General features: G+C 38.2%; 1 protein-coding gene across 2 annotated transcripts; it reads right to left on the reverse strand.

The window, feature by feature from the left end:
- Nucleotides 1–990: 990 nt before the first annotated feature.
- LOC125241787 (probable pseudouridine-5'-phosphatase) lies at nt 991–9,682 on the reverse strand. 2 transcript variants are annotated; one of them, XM_048150414.1, is made up of 5 exons: nt 9,584–9,665; nt 9,361–9,551; nt 4,998–5,216; nt 4,392–4,624; nt 991–2,707 (listed from the first exon to the last, which is right to left on the reverse strand). In XM_048150414.1, exons 2-5 carry the CDS (start codon nt 9,470–9,472, stop codon nt 2,531–2,533), a joined length of 741 nt encoding a protein of 246 aa, XP_048006371.1. In that variant the 5' UTR covers nt 9,473–9,551; nt 9,584–9,665; the 3' UTR covers nt 991–2,530. The 2 variants fall into 2 exon arrangements, with proteins under 2 accessions (XP_048006371.1, XP_048006370.1); XM_048150413.1 differs by having other exon boundaries at nt 9,361–9,682.
- Between the last annotated feature and the right edge of the window lie 8,987 nt (nt 9,683–18,669).

The following is an 18,669-nucleotide window of genomic DNA, read 5'->3' on the forward strand; positions in this document are numbered from 1 at the left end:
CTATGCCTATACAAATAACCCGCATTTACTGATGTATGGAGTTACAACTCATTCTCTATGCCCCGCAATGTAAAATGAAATCTACGTATTTACGTACGTAAGCACGTAAGTAAGAATAAGTCTTATACTTACTAGCCCCGATGCATATGCTTTCGTCTAGTCAGACCATTTTTTGAGGTTCTCCTTTTTGTACAAAAATATTGTCTTAGTTCAAAAATCATTAATGTTTAATACTAATCTCATTCTGTCCGATAATCATGCTGCAAACACCGACAGGTTCAGTGTCGCGGTGGGCTTGCACCAGGGATCGGCTCTAAGTCCTTACCTCTTCCTGCTTATTATCGACGCTTTGTCGTCGGACATACAGGAGGAGGTACCCTGGTGTATGCTTTTCGCCGATAACATTGTGCTTGTTGGTGAAGACGGGCTCGAGGTACAGAGCAGACTCGAGAAGTGGCGGCAAAAGCTAAAGAATGTTGGCCTGAAGATCAGTAGATCAAAAACAGAACATATGTTTTGTAATTTCGGCGGTCTCTAGTTTTGCTGCCATAGAACTCGATGGTATTTTATTGCCGGTCTGCTCCGACTTTAAGTACCTTGGTTCGCTCGTACAGTGAAATGAAATGAAATGGCGACAGGTCACGGGAACCACTTGTAACGCCCGGATGCCTCTTCGACTGAAGGGCAAAATTATAAATCTGTCATCAGACCTGTCGTCATGTATGGATCAAGAGTGTTGGGCCCTAAAGGTGACGGATGAAAAGAGATTGCATGTAGCAGAGATGAGAATGTTAAGATGGATGTGTGGCGTCACAAGAATGGATAAGATAAAGAATGAGTATATCAAAGGAAGCCTGAAAGTAGCACCGATAGTTGAAAAAGTAAGAGCGAATCGACTAGCATGGTATGGACATGTAATGCGGAGGGATGAAAGGCATGTGACGAGAAAGATATTACGAATGAATGTGGAAGGTGGTGGAAGTAACGGGAGGTTAAAACCGAAGAAGAGGTGGATGGACTGTGTGAGACATGATATGGAACTAAAACAAGTTAATGATGAGATGACGAGTGACAGAGATATATGGAAGAGAAAGACATGCTGCGCCGACCCCAAGTCACTGGGATAAGGCCAAGATAATGAGAATAACTAATCTAGTTTTTTTTATGGCAGTATTGTACAATAACTAAATCTAAATACAAGAAATATCATTGATACTAAAAGGAAGAAAATGACGATTTATCTTTTATTGATGGGTATTATAATACATGACTGATGTAAGGCGGCCCAAGGAAACTAACTAAGTTCTGCTACTAAACTAAAAACAAATCTTAAAGCCTAATATGCATGCAGAACTGCTTTCTGAGAGGAGAATGTGGTTAACATTTTTTTAGTTCTTTTTTTTTTACAATATAAGTCACATGCAACTTTATTGTACAATCAACATATTACCTACTGGGTCGTGATATACCTAGATGTGTAAAGGTTATTAGAATAAACAAAATATTTCTGTATTACTAGACGAACTCTTCTATATCGGGGATAATATGCCAAGTAAAAGTGTCAGACCTGAGGGCTTGCATCAAACACTGCTGTCTTTTGCAATGTCAACAGAGGGCCTACTGCAAACATCGTAGTTTAATTCGTGTTCTCTCGGGCTCGCGCACGGGTGCTAAGGGTGCCTTTCCACCAGAAATGCGATATGTTAGTGTTTGACATCATCCCAACAATCATGTTAATTGTTCCACAAAGCATGGCGCTAGTGGGATTAACGGTTTCGACTACGCTGATTGGTGGATATCAGACGCATCTGCCAAGCAACGTAGCGTAGCATGTCTCTAGTGGAAAGGCACCCTAATGCTCGTGAATGTATAAACCATTTTTTAGTACCATAGAAAATAATCTGATTAAATAAAATACGCCGATTTTTAGCACTTGTTACATTTTTTTCTGTCACTCGATAGCAATAAACATAAAATAGAAATCCTTTGAGATACTCGAACCTTGAGACAACTGAACGGAAAGTAACCTAAAATCTGTTCTACGAATTACTATTATCTAAGAAAGCTCCATTATTTAGAAATTCCTACTCTCTGAATCTACTGCCGTTTGATGTATGCGGTAGCCCCCTCAGTGTGACCCGAGTGTCAGTGACATGGGCTGACACTTGTGGACTAGAACACTATTTGTTGTCATTATACTCATTATGAAACCTTTGTAATTTGATTTGTTTGTTCCCACTAGGCACTAGTGCTGGTGAAGTTCCAGTAGGTACTTACTGTACTTAGTTACCACCAACATTTTATTCAATACTAATAAACAGTATAAATATAAAGAAGTTTATACTGATCAATTTTTAATAATATAATATCCCGATTCGGCAGAATCTTGTTTTGTTTCTTCAGATTTTCTTTAGTTAAGTCTTGGTTAAGTTAAGCGAATCTGCTCGTAATCACATGCACTCTATATTTATACTGTACCTATGAGTGAACTAATGTAACAAAGCTGACACTGATGCTGGCATTTTCTTATCTACCTCATGGCTGGTAATCCAAACAGCTCCGGTTGAAATTTAGACAAAGTAGGAAGAACTATGGTGGCATGTTCAGTCAGTTTTCTATCTAAATGCGGATCGGGCACCATAACCACTTGCATGCCTGCTGCAACTCCTGCTGTGACACCGTGCGGAGAGTCCTCGAACACCAAGCACTGAAATGATGAAGAGTTATCGTGTGGCAGTAACTATTTGTAGAAACAAATACTCCATGAATATTCTTATGCAATTATCATATCCTAGCAAGTCGAGCAAAGATGTCAACTGACGCGCACGCGTCGCGGTAGTACGGACCTTCACGCATTACAAATTCTAACTTATAGTAATATAAATTGGGTGATTAGAATGTATTTTTACAGATAGTGCCCGAATATGGTTTCCGGACAATTCAACAGATATAATCAAATTCTTAGATGCGGTAGAACTGAACAAAACAAATTATTATAAGATAAATAAACGTTTTTAAAACTAAAAAAAAAACTCCTTAAAACAAGCGCATAAGAAAATACAGAAAAGCCAAAAAGCAATAAATAAATTTACATTTATATATTACTAACTTTTGCCCGCGGCTTCGCTCGCGTTAGAAAGAGACAAAAGTAGCCTAGGTATATCACTCTTCATCCCTTCAAAGATCTTCACTTAAAAAATCACGTCAATTCGTCGCTCCGTTTTGCCGAGAAAGGCGGACAAACAAACAGACACACACACTTTCCCATTTACAATATTAGTAATATGGATATGGATAATACGATGATACGATTTCCTACCCAAACCTTTGAAATCAGATTTGTCGGATTGCAATAATCTAAACGTCCAAGTTATAAACTAATCAATTATTTTTGTAGTCGCTACCAGCCGTGTTCCTCGCCTTGCTATTTGCCTGTGTTCCCCACCAACTTTACGCGGGCTGGCCTAATTTGGATGTTTAGATTACCTGTTGCCATTCGACTTAGAGGAATAAGTAAGGGAAGAGTTGTAACTCCATACGGCACTGGTCCCACCGCGAGCTAGCAAGCTATCAGCTATTGGCTATAAAAACGAACAAAAGATAAGCACTCCCGTGTAAATAAAAGAGACACGGCGATATTAATAGCTCACCGCTGGGCGAGTAACTATAAACATCGCCGTGTCTCTTTTATTTACACGGGAGTGATTATCTTTTGTTCGTTTTTATAGCCGATATCTCATAGTTTACTAGCTCGCGGTGGGACCAGTGCCTAAATCAGTAAATGCGAGTTATTTGTTATTTGTATAGGCATAGTTAAGTGACATCTAGCGACAATCACGCGTCAAATAGCGTGAATTATCAGTACCACTACTAGGTGGCAACTGTGCCTCGTCTGTCAAAAATTTAATATTAGAGCAGTTTACAACTTATATTACAAGCAGAAGGAATTGAAAACAGAATACTGATTAATAATATTGTAATATTAGCTAAAAATTGGCGAGCATGAGACTTTTCGTTCGTCACGGCATCTATTGACAAGTAGCAGTACTGATAATTTACGCTAGTTGACGCGTGTTTGTCGCTAGATGTCACTTAACTATGCCTATACAAATAACCCGCATTTACTGACGTATGGAGTTACAACTCTTCCTTTACTTATTCCTCTATGCAATCCGATAAGAAATCTGATTTCAAAGGATTGGGTAGGTAATCGTATCATCATATTATAATATATAAAAGAAAAAATATGCTTTTTAGTTTCTCCGTGTTTTTCTTATGCGATTTTTTTTATTTAAAAAAACTTTTATTTATTTCTTGATTTCAGTGGTTCCTATTATATAAAAATTGGGTTATACATTATACATAATGTAATATATGATAAAAGTGATTACCTTAGAGGGGTGTGGTTTATCAGGAAATCGGGCAGCAGCGACTAGAAAGATGTCTGGATTTGGTTTTCCAAATTTTACTTCAGGGTCACTACTTCCCATAACCATGTGGTTAAATAATTTGAACAACTCTTTATGTGCAGCTACCTTGGTAACCACAGATCTTTCACTAGAGGAAGTTGCTAATGCAAAGGGAACTTTACTATTATGCAAGTGCCTTATTAATTTTTCTGCCCCTAAAACAGTATAAAAAGTTGATAAGTAACTTTAAAGTCTAATCTTTCTGTTGGCAAAGTGTGTCTGTGTTGAATGGGTCTCCTTAACATATTCATTGACATCCAACCTAACAAGACATTCATGCCAGGCCACAAAATATATAATGCCCAATACTCTGGTACAGTTGCACACTTATGGCATTATTCATAAATGCTTTATAAACCAGCTAGCTGAATTAGCTATATATTGTTTGTCATTATCTGTCATATCAACTTATTAAATTTGAGAGAAAGGGACAAAACACTTATTAACTAATCAATTCAGTAACTTTTTTATGAAGAAGAAGTAGTGATTTATCAAACAAATAGACACTACAAAGTACAATCAACATACCATCTAACAGAGGAGTGCCAGCAAGCATTGTATCACCTAGTTCCAGCAATTGATTTCTAAATTGTTTTGCAGTTACTGGAAGATTTAATTCTTTGCACAAAATCTCGGACAAACGCTGCTCAGTTCCTCCCAAAACCTTCATCATAAGTTCATCAGTGTATTCATGCCCATATGATGCACACAGCTGAGTAACCATTTTCTTGTAGACAAGTTCTGTATCTAGAAAATAAATCATAATAAGATCACAGATCACAAATAGTTTTAATGTAAATAATTAATCATAAGTTGTTAATCATTTTAATCATGTACAAATTACTTCAAAACTAGTACTACTACACATAAGTCTGTAATGCCTGCCTGTTATATGTAATACCTGTGCCCTGTTTACAACTTACAAGTCTACAAGTTACACATTACAAGCAAATTTTTACAAGTGTGTGTAAATTGTGTTTATCAAAAAAATTACAAGATTTGTAAAATTATACACTTGAAAATTTTTACTTGTAAATTCTAAAATCAAATTAATGTACCGCCGCCATGTTCTTTCCCCGCCATGTCACTTTTTTTGTTTCTAAATGGTTGTGGTCTAGTTAAATACACGTCTGTGCCTGACATATCAAAAAAAATACTAATTCCCTTTTCGCACGTGTATCGTACGAAATTTTCCGGCATATGGCCATTTAAATTTTTGACATAGTCACGTATGAGTAGGGCTGCCATTTCGAATTTCGCCAAACCCGGACAAAGATTCAAAAAACCCGGACATTTGGCGTAAATCGCATTTTTTCCCCGGACGAGTCCGAAAATATTTTTAAAAACCCTAAAAACAGGACAGGACCTTTAATTTTCATCCATTTATTTTTTTAATTTCACACAATGTGTAATTTGCAATAAACAAAACAATTTTTCTTACAAAAAATTAAAATTCCGGGTTCCGTACCACAAAGGTACAAAAGGAACCATTATGATGCGACTCTGTCCGTCTGTCACATTACTAAATATCTCAAGAACTACTTATGATATCGATTTGAGAGGTTGTATGGAGAATTCCGCGATTTTTGAATTTAGCGAGAGCGAAGCCGCGGGCAAAAGCTAGTTTCTTATAATTTTTTAAAAAGAATTTTAGTAAAAATATACCGTTTTCCCCCCCCCCCCCCCCCCCTTATGTCCGAAGTTTACCAACGAAAAATTGTGAGTTTTTTTACGAAACTATGGCTAAATAATACAGGAAACTTTTTTTAAATTGTTTTTTTTTTTAATTTCAACTTTCAATCTTACCTCCCTTGCATATTAGAGGTATACATCCATATCGTATTTCAAAATTGTACGAGATTCTACCTAAAACAGTATATTTCAAATAAAGTGAAAACTGTCGAAATAGGTTAACATTATAAAGAACTAGCTTTTGCCCACGACTTACCTCGCGTTAAATTCGAAAATTGCGGTATGCTCCATACAAACTGTCAACCCCCTTTTTAGGGAAGTGGGGGGGTTAGTAAGAGATACTTTCCCATTCAAAATATTTGTATGGATTATCCCTGAAAAATCATCATACTATACCTACAAGTCGCCCAATTTAGTTATAGAATTCACCGAGAGATGGAGCTATACTATACACAATAATGCTCATTAGTACCTATACTTCTAGTCAAGCAAGTAATTAGAGTTATATGAGATGGGATTTTTTTAACTATTGAAAGTTTGTACGAATACGTCACCCTCGGTGGGCGAGTCTGTCGCACTTGGCCGGTTTTTTATTATGTAAACAGATATTAATTAGTGAGTCAACTTAAATTCGCTGATAAATGCTTTAATTCAATGAGGTGCTTCCTTACATGAAAAGCGTCCGGGTTTTCCCCGGACACTTCTTGAAACCCCGCCCGGACGGCTCCGGACGGCCTCCAAACTAGGACAAATCCGGAGAAACCCGGACGGATGGCAGCCCTACGTATGAGCTAATTGATATAATTCGACAAATGCTATTCGTTAGAAACGGAATTTTAATATGATATTTTCACATCACTCAAGGGAAAGGCTACTTTTTCTCTGTGAGGAGGGAGCAAAGTTGCACTTTTCCTTCAAGGACTTCATGTTGTCACACAGATCAATACAACAAGATGGCCCTTACAGGGCGACTCGCGGTCACCAAGCATACGACAAATCAGGTTTATAAAAGTTTGAACGCGTGCGACACCGATCAGTAGCGCCCAAGTATACGACTCGCTAACAGTGTCCGTGTCCGCTCGGGAAAAAATCTTAAATAATCAATTTTGGTTGCAAACAATGGTCTCTTACAGCATAAAGTGGTGTGGCAAGTCTTCTAACACTTCTACATGTAAAAAAGATGGAACAACATTCCACAGTTAAGTCAAATTAATTATTTTGTTGAATATTGTTTATTGTCCGCGGAGTTCATTTATACTGGTCAATATGGTTGTGCTGAGCGGCGCCGAGGCGCGTCCATCCCTCTTTACCGAGTTAACAATGTGATATGCTATCCCTTTCACGTAAACGACTAGGCATGGGGCCATGTTAGTTTATGTCTGTTGCGGGAACTTCGTACTGCCGTTCGTACCATGTGCTACCATTTTATGAAATATAAAAGAAAGCAGATTTGTAATAGTGAATAATTATCTAGAATCTGTAGAGTCTGTAGTGGTATTTAGTTCATTGATTAGTTTAGAATATTTAGTTGGTTATTTAGTAAACGTAAGTAAAAATGCACAGTTTAGTTATTAGTTACTAGAATGATTTTTATTGAGATGTTATCACAATTATCATCCTCCTTGCGTTATCCCGGCATCGTCATTCGCCACGGCTCATGGGAGCCTGGGGTCCGCTTTGGAAACTACTACCAAGATTTGGCGTAGGCACTAGTTTTATGAAAGCGACTGCCATCTGACCTTCCAACCCGAAGGGTAACTAGGCCTTATTATAATTTAATTATAATATTATAATTTGTTGCAAAACAAATTCACCACAGTACTGGTACCGGTACCATTGTCTATAATAGACATGTCCCATTCCCATCCCTACTGCTAATCATAAAGGCGCGCCATTATTTGAAACGACCAATGGCAGCACCGTGCGCGCCCGCCTCACCCCGCAAGGATTGGTGATTTGCGTCTCGAACAATATCGCTTGCATTTGGCTTCTAGTGGGGTGTTCTGTGTGTTGTCAGTATAAAATATTAACAAAATTTCCACCTTGTGTTAACACTTGAATCCCTCGCTATGCTCAGGATTAAATTTACACTCTCGCTATAAATATGTAATTTTGCTCCCTTCTAACATAATGTACTATATTTAATTAATGAACTCGACTATTATAAATCTGGTTCCGTGGCCACTCGAATCCTTTAGCCAAATTTTGAAATAAAATCTAAAGAATACCAACCAACCAACACTAAACTTGTGAACTTGTAATACAGAATAGAGGGTCTCCGGACACTCTTAAGGTTTTTGCGTCATTTTTTACACGTAACTTACAAGTAATATTTTGATAAACAAAATCACGAATACATATGTAAAAATATACTTGTAAAATTAAAAACGTCACTTGTAACTTGGTAGTCTACAAGTGAAGTTTTGATAAACACTTTCTTGTAATAATGAATAATTTTACAGGAAAAATGCTTGTAATACAAGGCTTGTAAGTTTTGATAAACAGGGCACTGATAGTCAGGTTTTGGATGCATGGAACAGAAAAGAGCCGTTTATATGCTGCATAATAGTAGCATTCTTTGACAAATTTTTCTTACTCTAAGTAATTAATAGGTTTACACTTACTAACTGTTTTAATGTCATGTTGTTTATACTGCATAAATGAAAAAAATATTCCACACAAGATTTAACTCACAAACAAGATTTTGGTCTGCCTGAATCTGACCATTAATGGCCTGATTTCATGAAGTTAACTAGATATCCTGGGCCAAATATTCGGTATTCGGCATATTCGGCAAGTTTTTCAATGTTCGTATTCGGCCGAATATTTACCGAATAAACAAAGTACATAACTAATGAAGATCTTACATATTCCATTGGATAATAAGCTCCTATTTTAGTAGCTTTCTAAGGAACTACTAAAAAGAGATAATTGCCTATGCGTCAAAATATAAATACAAAGTTGAAAAAACCGTAGTTTAAGAGCTGAGAAGAGTTCAGAGTTGTTTTAACTAAGTTTTAGTTAAATCCACTAAATCTTAAGAACATATTTAGTTCTAGTAACATATGTTACCATTATCAATCATTTCATAGTTTTAACATCCGCTTTCTAAATATTCGTATTCGGCAAAGTCCATATTCGGCCCATCTCTAAAGCTAACCTTTGCCGACCAACATTTAATAAAAACCAAAGAACTTACCTAAAAGTAGACCATCCATATCAAAAATGCAATGCGTAACACTTTGAAACTTCTTTGTTGATAAAAATCGTTTTCCGACTGATTTAAAGATGAATTTAGTACAAAAATACATTGCGGTTTGTACTTACAATGGTTATGTAAACTTAAAATAAAAATTTAGTATGTTGTCTTCTCAATATTTGAGTATGTTAGATTCTTATGATGACATATACTATATATAATATATTTGCAAAATAAACTAATGTAAAATTGTTTCATTGATCATTTTACAAACACCTGTCCTCACTATTTTGAGAGATATTTTGTATTTGTAAAAACTTTCCCCCTTCAACTCAACCTTCAAAGATTTTAAGTCCAGACCAAACGGAATGATATTTTTTATGGCCGCTGTACCATGGACCAGCCCATTAGTAGTTTGTGGACCAGCCCTCCGGCCAAGCCCCAAGCCAAGATTTTTTGACGTGATAACGTCTAATAACTCGTTACTACGGGCTGCATGCACGAAAAAGATGACGTCATTGTCCCGTTCCCCAAGGCCAGCAAGCGAGAGCGCGGCACGAAAGGTGGTTTGTGATTGTGTATGGACCATTTTCAGGCACACGCTAGCCGTTTCGCCGGCGTAACAAGTGGCAGAGGAGAGCCGCGACACGCCCGCCTGTATAGTCGCGCGGCACGTACTGCTTTTCTGAGTATTACGTAATACGTAGTAATTTATTAGTACTAGTGATTTTTTTGACGTGATAACGTCTAATAACTCGTTACTACGGGCTGCATGCACGAAAAAGATGACGTCATTGTCCCGTTCCGCAAGGCCCGCAAGCGAGAGCAAGTGGTTTGTGTATGGACGGTTGGGGTATAAGCAGGGCCGGATTAAGGGTAGAGCGAGTGGAGCGGCCGCTCTAGGCGCCACATGGTAAGTGGGCGCCAAAATCGAGAATGTGGATAAATCCATACAAAAAAATTATACGTTGCGTGGGCGCGCACATATCACAAAATGGCGAGAGGAGTCGGGAATGGATCCACTATTGAAAATCTAGATTTGTAATTCAGATTAAGTGGAAAGTTGCACCACATTATCAACATAAGGGCGTTTATAAGGGCGCTGTTTCTAGGGCGCCATAACAGGAGGATTCTAGCCCTTGACGAACCACATTGTTGTGCGGCGAACGACAAAGTTACGTCGCTATCCAAATGCAAAAATAGGAGTCTACCCGATAGTCCAAAGCGGAGTTCCTCATAAAGCCAAAGGCGCAAAACGTTTCAGAGAGGCGCAATTTTGTGAGTGGTGGTGACACAGATGGTGAGCGAACTTCAAAGCACTAAGATCACTTAGTGGCAAAATAACGAAATGGGCATCTTGACGGTGACGATCGAGTCCGCAGTTAATCTCTTATTATATTAACTCTCAACTCAAATTCCCATATTAAATAACTCTTAGTATTATAAAAATAATAGTGATGGCGAAATATAAGGCCTAAAAGTCGGGAACATAGGCGCCCTGTGAAGTCAAAATACCCCAAAATATGTCAAAGACCGCAGCTCTGCAGAACATAAAAGCTTGAAAGTTCGCGGATTCCCCGCTGGCGGGTTGAGTCTTAATAAATCGAGTAAAAAAAATCGCGCTCGCTTCGCTCGCGCCTACTATTTATATGTTCTCTTTTAGTTACTTACTTAGGAAAAAATCCGAATCTACTTTCCTGACTTAGCCACTATAGTGCTCTATTTTGTTTGTTATTTTATGTATTTACATATGACATCCACGTTCAGCCACTGCACGTAACTATACTAGGGTGCGACTACGTACTTTCGTACTCTGTATCTGTATGATGAATTTAATCCATAAATTCTGTATTGCGTTAATCTTCAAATTACGGCATTACTATGAAAAAAATTTCGCGCTCGCTACGCTCGCGATTTGTTTTCCTACGTGTAGTGGAACCTTACCAAGGGGCGCCGAAACTCGAACTCGCTCTACCCTGATCGAGTGCACGGGCCGGCGCTGGGTATAAGCAAAAGGGGCCTGATTTTAGGAGTTAGAAAATTTTTGTTAAACATTTTCATTTATTATTTTTGAATGTTTGTAATTTAAAAACATGAAAGATTGCATTAAAATAAGCATCTTTTATAGAATGAAGTTGTTTGAAAAACCTACTTATTTAGGAGTTAGAGCAGTACGAAGTTGCAAATTTTCCCATAGTATTTACTAAGGCGACGATGATTTTTTTTACCAATATAATGTTAATATTGATAAATCATATAGAACACGTTTAAATAAGGATGTTTTGTTTTATAAACTTTTTCTTTTCCTTTAATATTTACTGAGATATTAGGGTATTAAGATTAGTAAATGGCAGTAGCACTTTAATAAAATTAACGCGTGTCTCGCAAACGGTCTAGGATACAAAATGACGACTTTTATATAGGTACTAGCTTTTACCCGCGGCTTCGCCCGCGTAATAAAAGTATTCATTAAGATTTTCATTTGGATCCGTAGGGACCGTAGGTTTCTCTGTAGGTATATTTATCTGCGATTATTTCGATCGCACATAGGCACAATACGCACCTAATACTTTTGCTTCCAATGATTGTAGAAATATTACACATCGACCACAGCGTAGGTAATTCTATATACGCTGGGGAAACCTTTATAAACATCCCACATAGCCCGTATTTCGACACTATGATCGGTGGGTAAAAAGTACTTTTTTCTATTATCTCTTACAATTTTTTACATTTTGCTTATACTTATCGCAAACGTAATCTTCAAGCAAGCAAACAACGATCGTCTTAGAGCACATTGATTGTAAGAGACCGCTGACCGATTATCCGTATCCCTCTAACGATACCCATATTATCCGTATCCGTATCGCTATCGCTATCGCTATCCCTATCGCTATCCCTATCGCTATCCCTATCGCTATCCCTATCCCTATCGCTATCTCTATCGCTATCCCTATCCCTATCCCTATCCCTATCCCTGATCAAGATGTTTAATGAAATAACACTTTAAGTTCTCGCGCTTTGTACACATATTTAAAGTCACATACAGGTCGAACGCGATTAATTAACATTATTTTTACCTTTTTTCCCAACGTTTAAGCCAGGTTGCACTGGCCGTGGTCGCGGAAGACTGACGTCCCAGCAAAATGTCACCGGAGATGTAAACAACACAAAACTACCCGATGTTAATTTATATAAATGTTCGGGGTAGACAAATAAATATAATCTACCCGCTTTTAGTTAATGTTTATTTCCCACCATGTTTATTTTAAAGGTAAAAATAATGTTAATTAATCGCGTTCGACCTGTATGTGACTTTAAATATATGTTTAATGATTTCTTATCAAGTGCTAAAATATAAAGTTTCATGGTTTTATCTTTTAAAATTAAGAAATCCCATACAAACTTTCAACCTCTTTTTCGACCCCTTCATCCCTTTTTTTCGAAATAAAAAGTAGCCTATGTTCTGTCTCAGGGTCTAAAGATTGTCTGTTCCAAATTTCATCAAAATCGGTTGCGTGGTTTAAGCGGGAAAGCGTAACAGACAGACAGACAGACAGACAGACAGACAGACAGAGTTACTTTCGCATTTATAATATTAGTATAGTATGGAATAGTATGGAATGGATAGTATAGTATAGTATGGAGTATGGATAGTATGGATAGTATGGATAGGTTAGGTTCGTTAGGCATCTTCAAACGGCCGAAGGCCAAACTGCACACAATAGGAGCCCCGCCTGAGCGGGGCTCCGTCGATATCGCTTTCTGTCTCTGGCGCCTTAGTAATGCTACGGGAACATTTTGCACCACTCTAACTCCTAAATTAGTAGGTTTTTAAAAAATCTTTAATTTATAAAAGATGCTTATTTTAATGCATTCTTTCAAATAAGAACAAAAAAACGTGAAAAAAGCCCCAGAATCGGGCCCCTTTTGCTATACTCTGACCGCCCCTGTCTATACTACTGTAATGTTAGACGTTATCACGTTAAACTACCGTCCGTAAACCGACTTTACAGACAACCAATTTTTTTAAATATTTATTTAAGGCACGTCACACACAGTCGAAAGCACGCCACAGTCTTAAAAATTCATAATCTTAAAATTCTGTCAGTTTGAACTGACAGGTTGCATACAAATCTTTTTTAAGATTATGCATTTTTAAGACTGTCTGTGGCGTGCCTTAAAAATTCATAATAGAGCTTGTCACCGAAGTGAACATGTCGCTCCGTAAAAATCAACATACAATTTTATTGTCTTAGGCCGGCAACAGACAGTCTGAAAAATTCATAATCTGAATTTGGATTGGTATGCAACCTGTCAGTTCAAACTGACAGATCTGTCAGTTGTCAATGTCAGGTTGCATACTCTAAATTCAGATTATGAATTTTTCAGACTGTCTGTTGCCGGCCTTAGGCACGCCACAGCCAGTCTTAAAAATTCATAATCTTAAAAAAGATTTGTATGCAATCTGTCAGTTCAATCTGAAAATTCTATCAGTTTGAACTGACAGGTTGCATACAAATCATTTTTAAGATTATGAATTTAAGTCTGTTTGTGGCGTGCCTTACAATTGACTTAGGCTTCCCCCAGACAGTCTTAAAAATTCATAATCTTAAAAAAAACTTATGAATTTTTAAGACTGTCTGTGGGAAGCCTTATTCTTTTGAAAATAGCCTTTGGCTCCCCACAGACAGTCTTAAAAATTCATAATCTTAAAAAAAAGTTGTATGCAAATTGACAGTTCAAACTGACACTGACAGATTGCCTGACAGTTTGAACTGTCAATTTGCATACAATTTTTTTTAAGATTATGAATTTTTAAGACTGTCTGTGGGGAGCCTTTCGCACAACCTTCAACAGCGTAATGGCGGCATCCGACAGCGGAGCAGCCAGAACGCTGTTGCAGACCCCAACATCAAACATAGTATAAGTAGAATGGCCCGAATAAGCCAGTTGAATCCGAGCACCTTCGTTTGGGACACATTTTATAACATGGTAAACATCTAACACGCCACATTCGTCACAATGAGGAGGTACACTCAAAGGTTATGGCAGATGGCGCCACCCTATTAGTCCATACGTGAGAGCGAGAAGATGATATGTTTTCTCTCTCTCACACATATGAATGACAGTGACATGCCTAGCACTTGCACAGGAGCCACCTGGCGGGATAAAATGTCAGTGTGCCTCCTCATTAGGGGAAGAAACTTTCTTTTCTTCATCAAATAACCAAATTGATTCAAGGGGATATGTCCAGTACAGTACGTAGTCTCATCATCAATACAATGTCACGTCTACTGAGAGAACAATCTATCCACGGTGTTATTAGAGGATGAGGTTGGATCGTCTTGTACCAAATACGTTTTTCTGTAGATCTCTTATCAAAGTATTATTTCCATAGAATGTAAGTTCTCTGTTAAGCTAAAATGATGCAATCCGTATAAAAAGGTAAGATATTATATTCTACTCCATCCTGACAAGCCAGCCTTGCCAAAGAATCCACTATTTCGTTACCGGCTATACCCACATGCGATGGAATCCATTGCAATATTATGGTCTTAGGCTCCCCACAGACAGTCTTAAAAATTCATAATCTTAAAAAAAAATGTATGGAAATTGACAGTTCAACTGACACTGACATCTGTCAGTGTCAGTTTGAACTGTCAATTTGCATACAATTTTTTTTTAAGATTATGAATTTTTAAGACTGTCTGTGGGGAGCCTTACACTAGTATTGGCATAGATTAACATATTGGACAAAAAACCGACACCAATCGGTTGGCCGGCCAGCGTCGGCGCCAACTGCCAACATACGGCCAAGTAGCCCTCTACACGCTTGCCCAAGGGGCTGGTCCAAGGGCTGGCCCAACCGTAGGGCCCATGTGTAGGTACAGCGGTCATACCAACTCTTTTACTTTGGCTTAATTTCAACAAAGAGCATTCAATCACTACGTTTATCGAACTAGTGTGCTACGCCCGCAGATTGGTCGTTATCATTATCCATCCCGTCTGGACTGCTTCTCTATAGTGCCGATCACAATAATACTGACAGATCTGTCAGTGTCAGTTTGCATACAAATCTTTTTTAAGATTATGAATTTTTAAGACTGTCTGTTGCCGGCCTAAGGCACGCCACACACAGTCTGAAAATTCATAGTCTTAAAAAAAGACATGTATGCAATCTGACAGTTCAATCTGAAAATTCTTGGAAAATTCATAATCTTAGGCCGGCAACAGACAGTCTTAAATTTCATAATCTTATGAAATCAGATTGAGTGCACGGATTTCCATACAATTTCGCAACTGTCCACATAGGCTCCCCACAGACAGTCTTAAAAATTTATAATCTTAAAAAAAACTTGTATGCAATCTGACAGTTCAGATCTGTCAGTGTCTTGTCAGTGTCAGTTTGAACTGTCAGATTGCATACAAGTTTTTTTTAAGATTATGAATTTTTAAGACTGTCTGTGGGGAGCCATAGTCTTATTTTTTCAGATTGATCTGACAGATTGCGATTAGAGAGCGCGCACACCCAAGCGCGGATCCAGCTTCGTGCCCAGGGGGGGGTCACGTGGTAAAGGCCCGGGGCCCCAGGGGGGGTCACGTGGTCTATTTGTATGGCCAACTTCGGCTCCAGGGGGGTCATGACCCCCATGACCCCCCCTGGATCCGCGCATGCGCACACCGGCAACAGTTGCAGGCAACTGTTGTCGCGACGATGGCCTAGTATGAAATCGCGCACACGAGGCGACACAACTTTTCATACAAATACGAAAGTCGCCGAGCAACTGTTGCCCCGTGGGCGCGCACCCTTAATCTGAATTTTAAGGTACGACACAGACAGTCTGAAAAATTCAAAATCTTAAAATGAATTGTATGCAACCTGTCACTTCAAACTGACAGATCTGTCAGTTTGAACTGAGATTATGCTTTTTTAAGTGCCTAAGGCTTCCCACAGACAGTCTTAAAAATTCATAATCTTAAAAAAAACTTGTATGCAATCTGACAGTTCAAACTGACACTGACAAGACACTGACAGATTTGAACTGTCAGATTGCATACAAGTTTTTTTTAAGATTATGAATTTTTAAGACTGTCTGTGGGAAGCCTAAGATTATGATTTTTTAAGATTATGAAATTTAAGGCTTTCCACAGACAGTCTTAAAAATTCATAATCTTAAAAAAAACTTGTATGCAATCTGACAGTTCAAACTGACACTGACAAGACACTGACAGATTTGAACTGTCAGATTGCATACAAGTTTTTTTTAAGATTATGAATTTTTAAGACTGTCTGTGGGAAGCCTAAGACTCTCTGTTGCCGGCCAAAGAGTATTGAGTCACTACGTTTTTGACGTGATAACGTCTAATAACTCGTTACTACGGGCAGCATGCACGAAAAAGATGACGTCATTGTCCTGTTTCCCAATATAGCTTAAGCGCCATCTATTGGCGCGCGTTGGAACTAAGCGGCTGATCGATGCGCTCGGTATGGTTGTAGCGTGTGGCCTGAGTAAAGCACCACAGCTGCGACAGATGGCGCGCCCGTGTTTATTATTTTTGAGTGTTTGTAATTTAAAAACATGAAAGATTGCATTAAAATAAGCATCTTTTATAGAATGAAGTTGTTTGAAAAACCTACTTATTTAGGAGTTAGAGCAGTACGAAGTTGCGAATTTTCCCATAGTATTTACTAAGGCGCCAGAGACTTAATAAATTTACGATGATTTTTTTTACCAATATAACCTATGTTAATATTGATAAATCATATAGAACACGTTTAATTGGATGTTTTGTTATATAAACTTTTTCTTCTCCATTAATATTTACTGAGATATTAGGGTTCTAAGATTAGTAAATAGCACTAGCACTTTAATAAAATTAACGCGTGTCTCGCAAACGGTCTAGGATACAAAATGACGACTTTTATATAGGCATAGGTTAGGTTCGTTAGGTATCTTCAAACGGCCGAAGGCTCCTTTTCTGTGCAGTTTCTGTAATAAGCGGGGCTCCGTCGATATCGCTTTCTGTCTCTGGCGTCTTAGTAATGCTACGGGAAAATTTTGCAACTTTGCACCACTCTAACTCCTAAATTAGTAGGTTTAAAAAAAAACTTTAATTTATAAAAGATGCTTATTTTAATGCATTCTTTCTAATAAGAACAAAACACTATGCTAGAAAGAGTGCAGAGGAAGTTCTGTAGGCACATTTACAAACGACTGTACGGATATTACCCATATATGTATCCATCTCTATTCGTAACAGGAATGGTTGGTCTTCAAACTCTAGAAACCAGACGAAAACTGCTGCATATTATGCATTACCGCCAACTGTTTCACCATAGAGTAGATGACGCATCCGTGCTTGAGAGAATGGGGCTGCAAGTGCCAAGAGCGAATGTGGTGGTTGGCATGCCGGGCGCGGTGCCGGCGCGGCGGCGGCGGCGCCTGTTCGCGGCGGCCGGCGCACCGCTCGAGCCCGAGCTGCTCTTAACCGCATCATGTTGGAGACAGACGATATTGACATATTTGCTGATAGTGTTGGTGTGTTTTATAGAAAACTCTTAAGGTTCATAGACTCTACACTCCTTAGGTGATTAATGTAATAACCATAGTTTAACTTTTAAGTGTGTTTGCTTTTATTTATGTCAATTTAACATGTACATAATTATATTACCACATAAGTGCTTTGGTGAAATACTGTTAACTTTTGTGTATTTTAAATAAATAAATAAAAAAACGTGAAAAAAGTCCCAGAATCGGGCCCCTTTTGCTATACTCTGACCGCCCCTGTCTATACTACTGTAATGTTTGACGTTATCACGTTAAACTACCGTCCGTAAACCGACTTTACAGACAACCAATTTTTTTAAGGCTCCCCACAGACAGTCTTTAAAAATTCATAATCTTAAAAAAAATTGTATGCAAATTGACAGTTCAAACTGATACTGACTGACAGATGTCAGCCTAAGTGCCAGATTATGATTTTTTAAGATTATGAATTTTGCTTAAAAAAATTTTGTATGCAATTGACACTGACAGATCTGTCAGTGTCTTGTCATGATTGCATACAAGTTTTTTTTAAGATTATGAATTTTTAAGACTGTCTGTGGGGAGCCTATGACCGTCTGTTGCCGGCCTTAACTGACTGTCTGTTGTCGGCCTAAAAGTTTGTAGAGGCCTTTAATGTTGCCAGTCCTTGGTAAGTGCGATTGCCTTGATCGCTATTTTTTTCTTGTAGCAGCAGAAACACGCAAGAAACACGGGTTGAAGTTAGGTGAACTAATTTACATTGCAGTCGAACTGCGGC

Source organism: Leguminivora glycinivorella, chromosome Z, assembly GCF_023078275.1.
Source record: "Leguminivora glycinivorella isolate SPB_JAAS2020 chromosome Z, LegGlyc_1.1, whole genome shotgun sequence".
In the NCBI taxonomy this organism is placed as follows: Eukaryota; Metazoa; Arthropoda; class Insecta; order Lepidoptera; family Tortricidae; genus Leguminivora; species Leguminivora glycinivorella.

Coding starts and splice junctions, on each gene's coding strand:
- LOC125241787 (XM_048150413.1), bottom strand. CDS start 9,472: ATGTATTTTTGTACTAAATTCATCTTTAAATCAGTCGGAAAACGATTT. Junction 4,625..4,997: donor TGGCACTCCTCTGTTAGATG/GTATGTTGATTG, acceptor ATACTGTTTTAG/GGGCAGAAAAATTAATAAGG. Junction 2,708..4,391: donor ATAAACCACACCCCTCTAAG/GTAATCACTTTT, acceptor TCATCATTTCAG/TGCTTGGTGTTCGAGGACTC.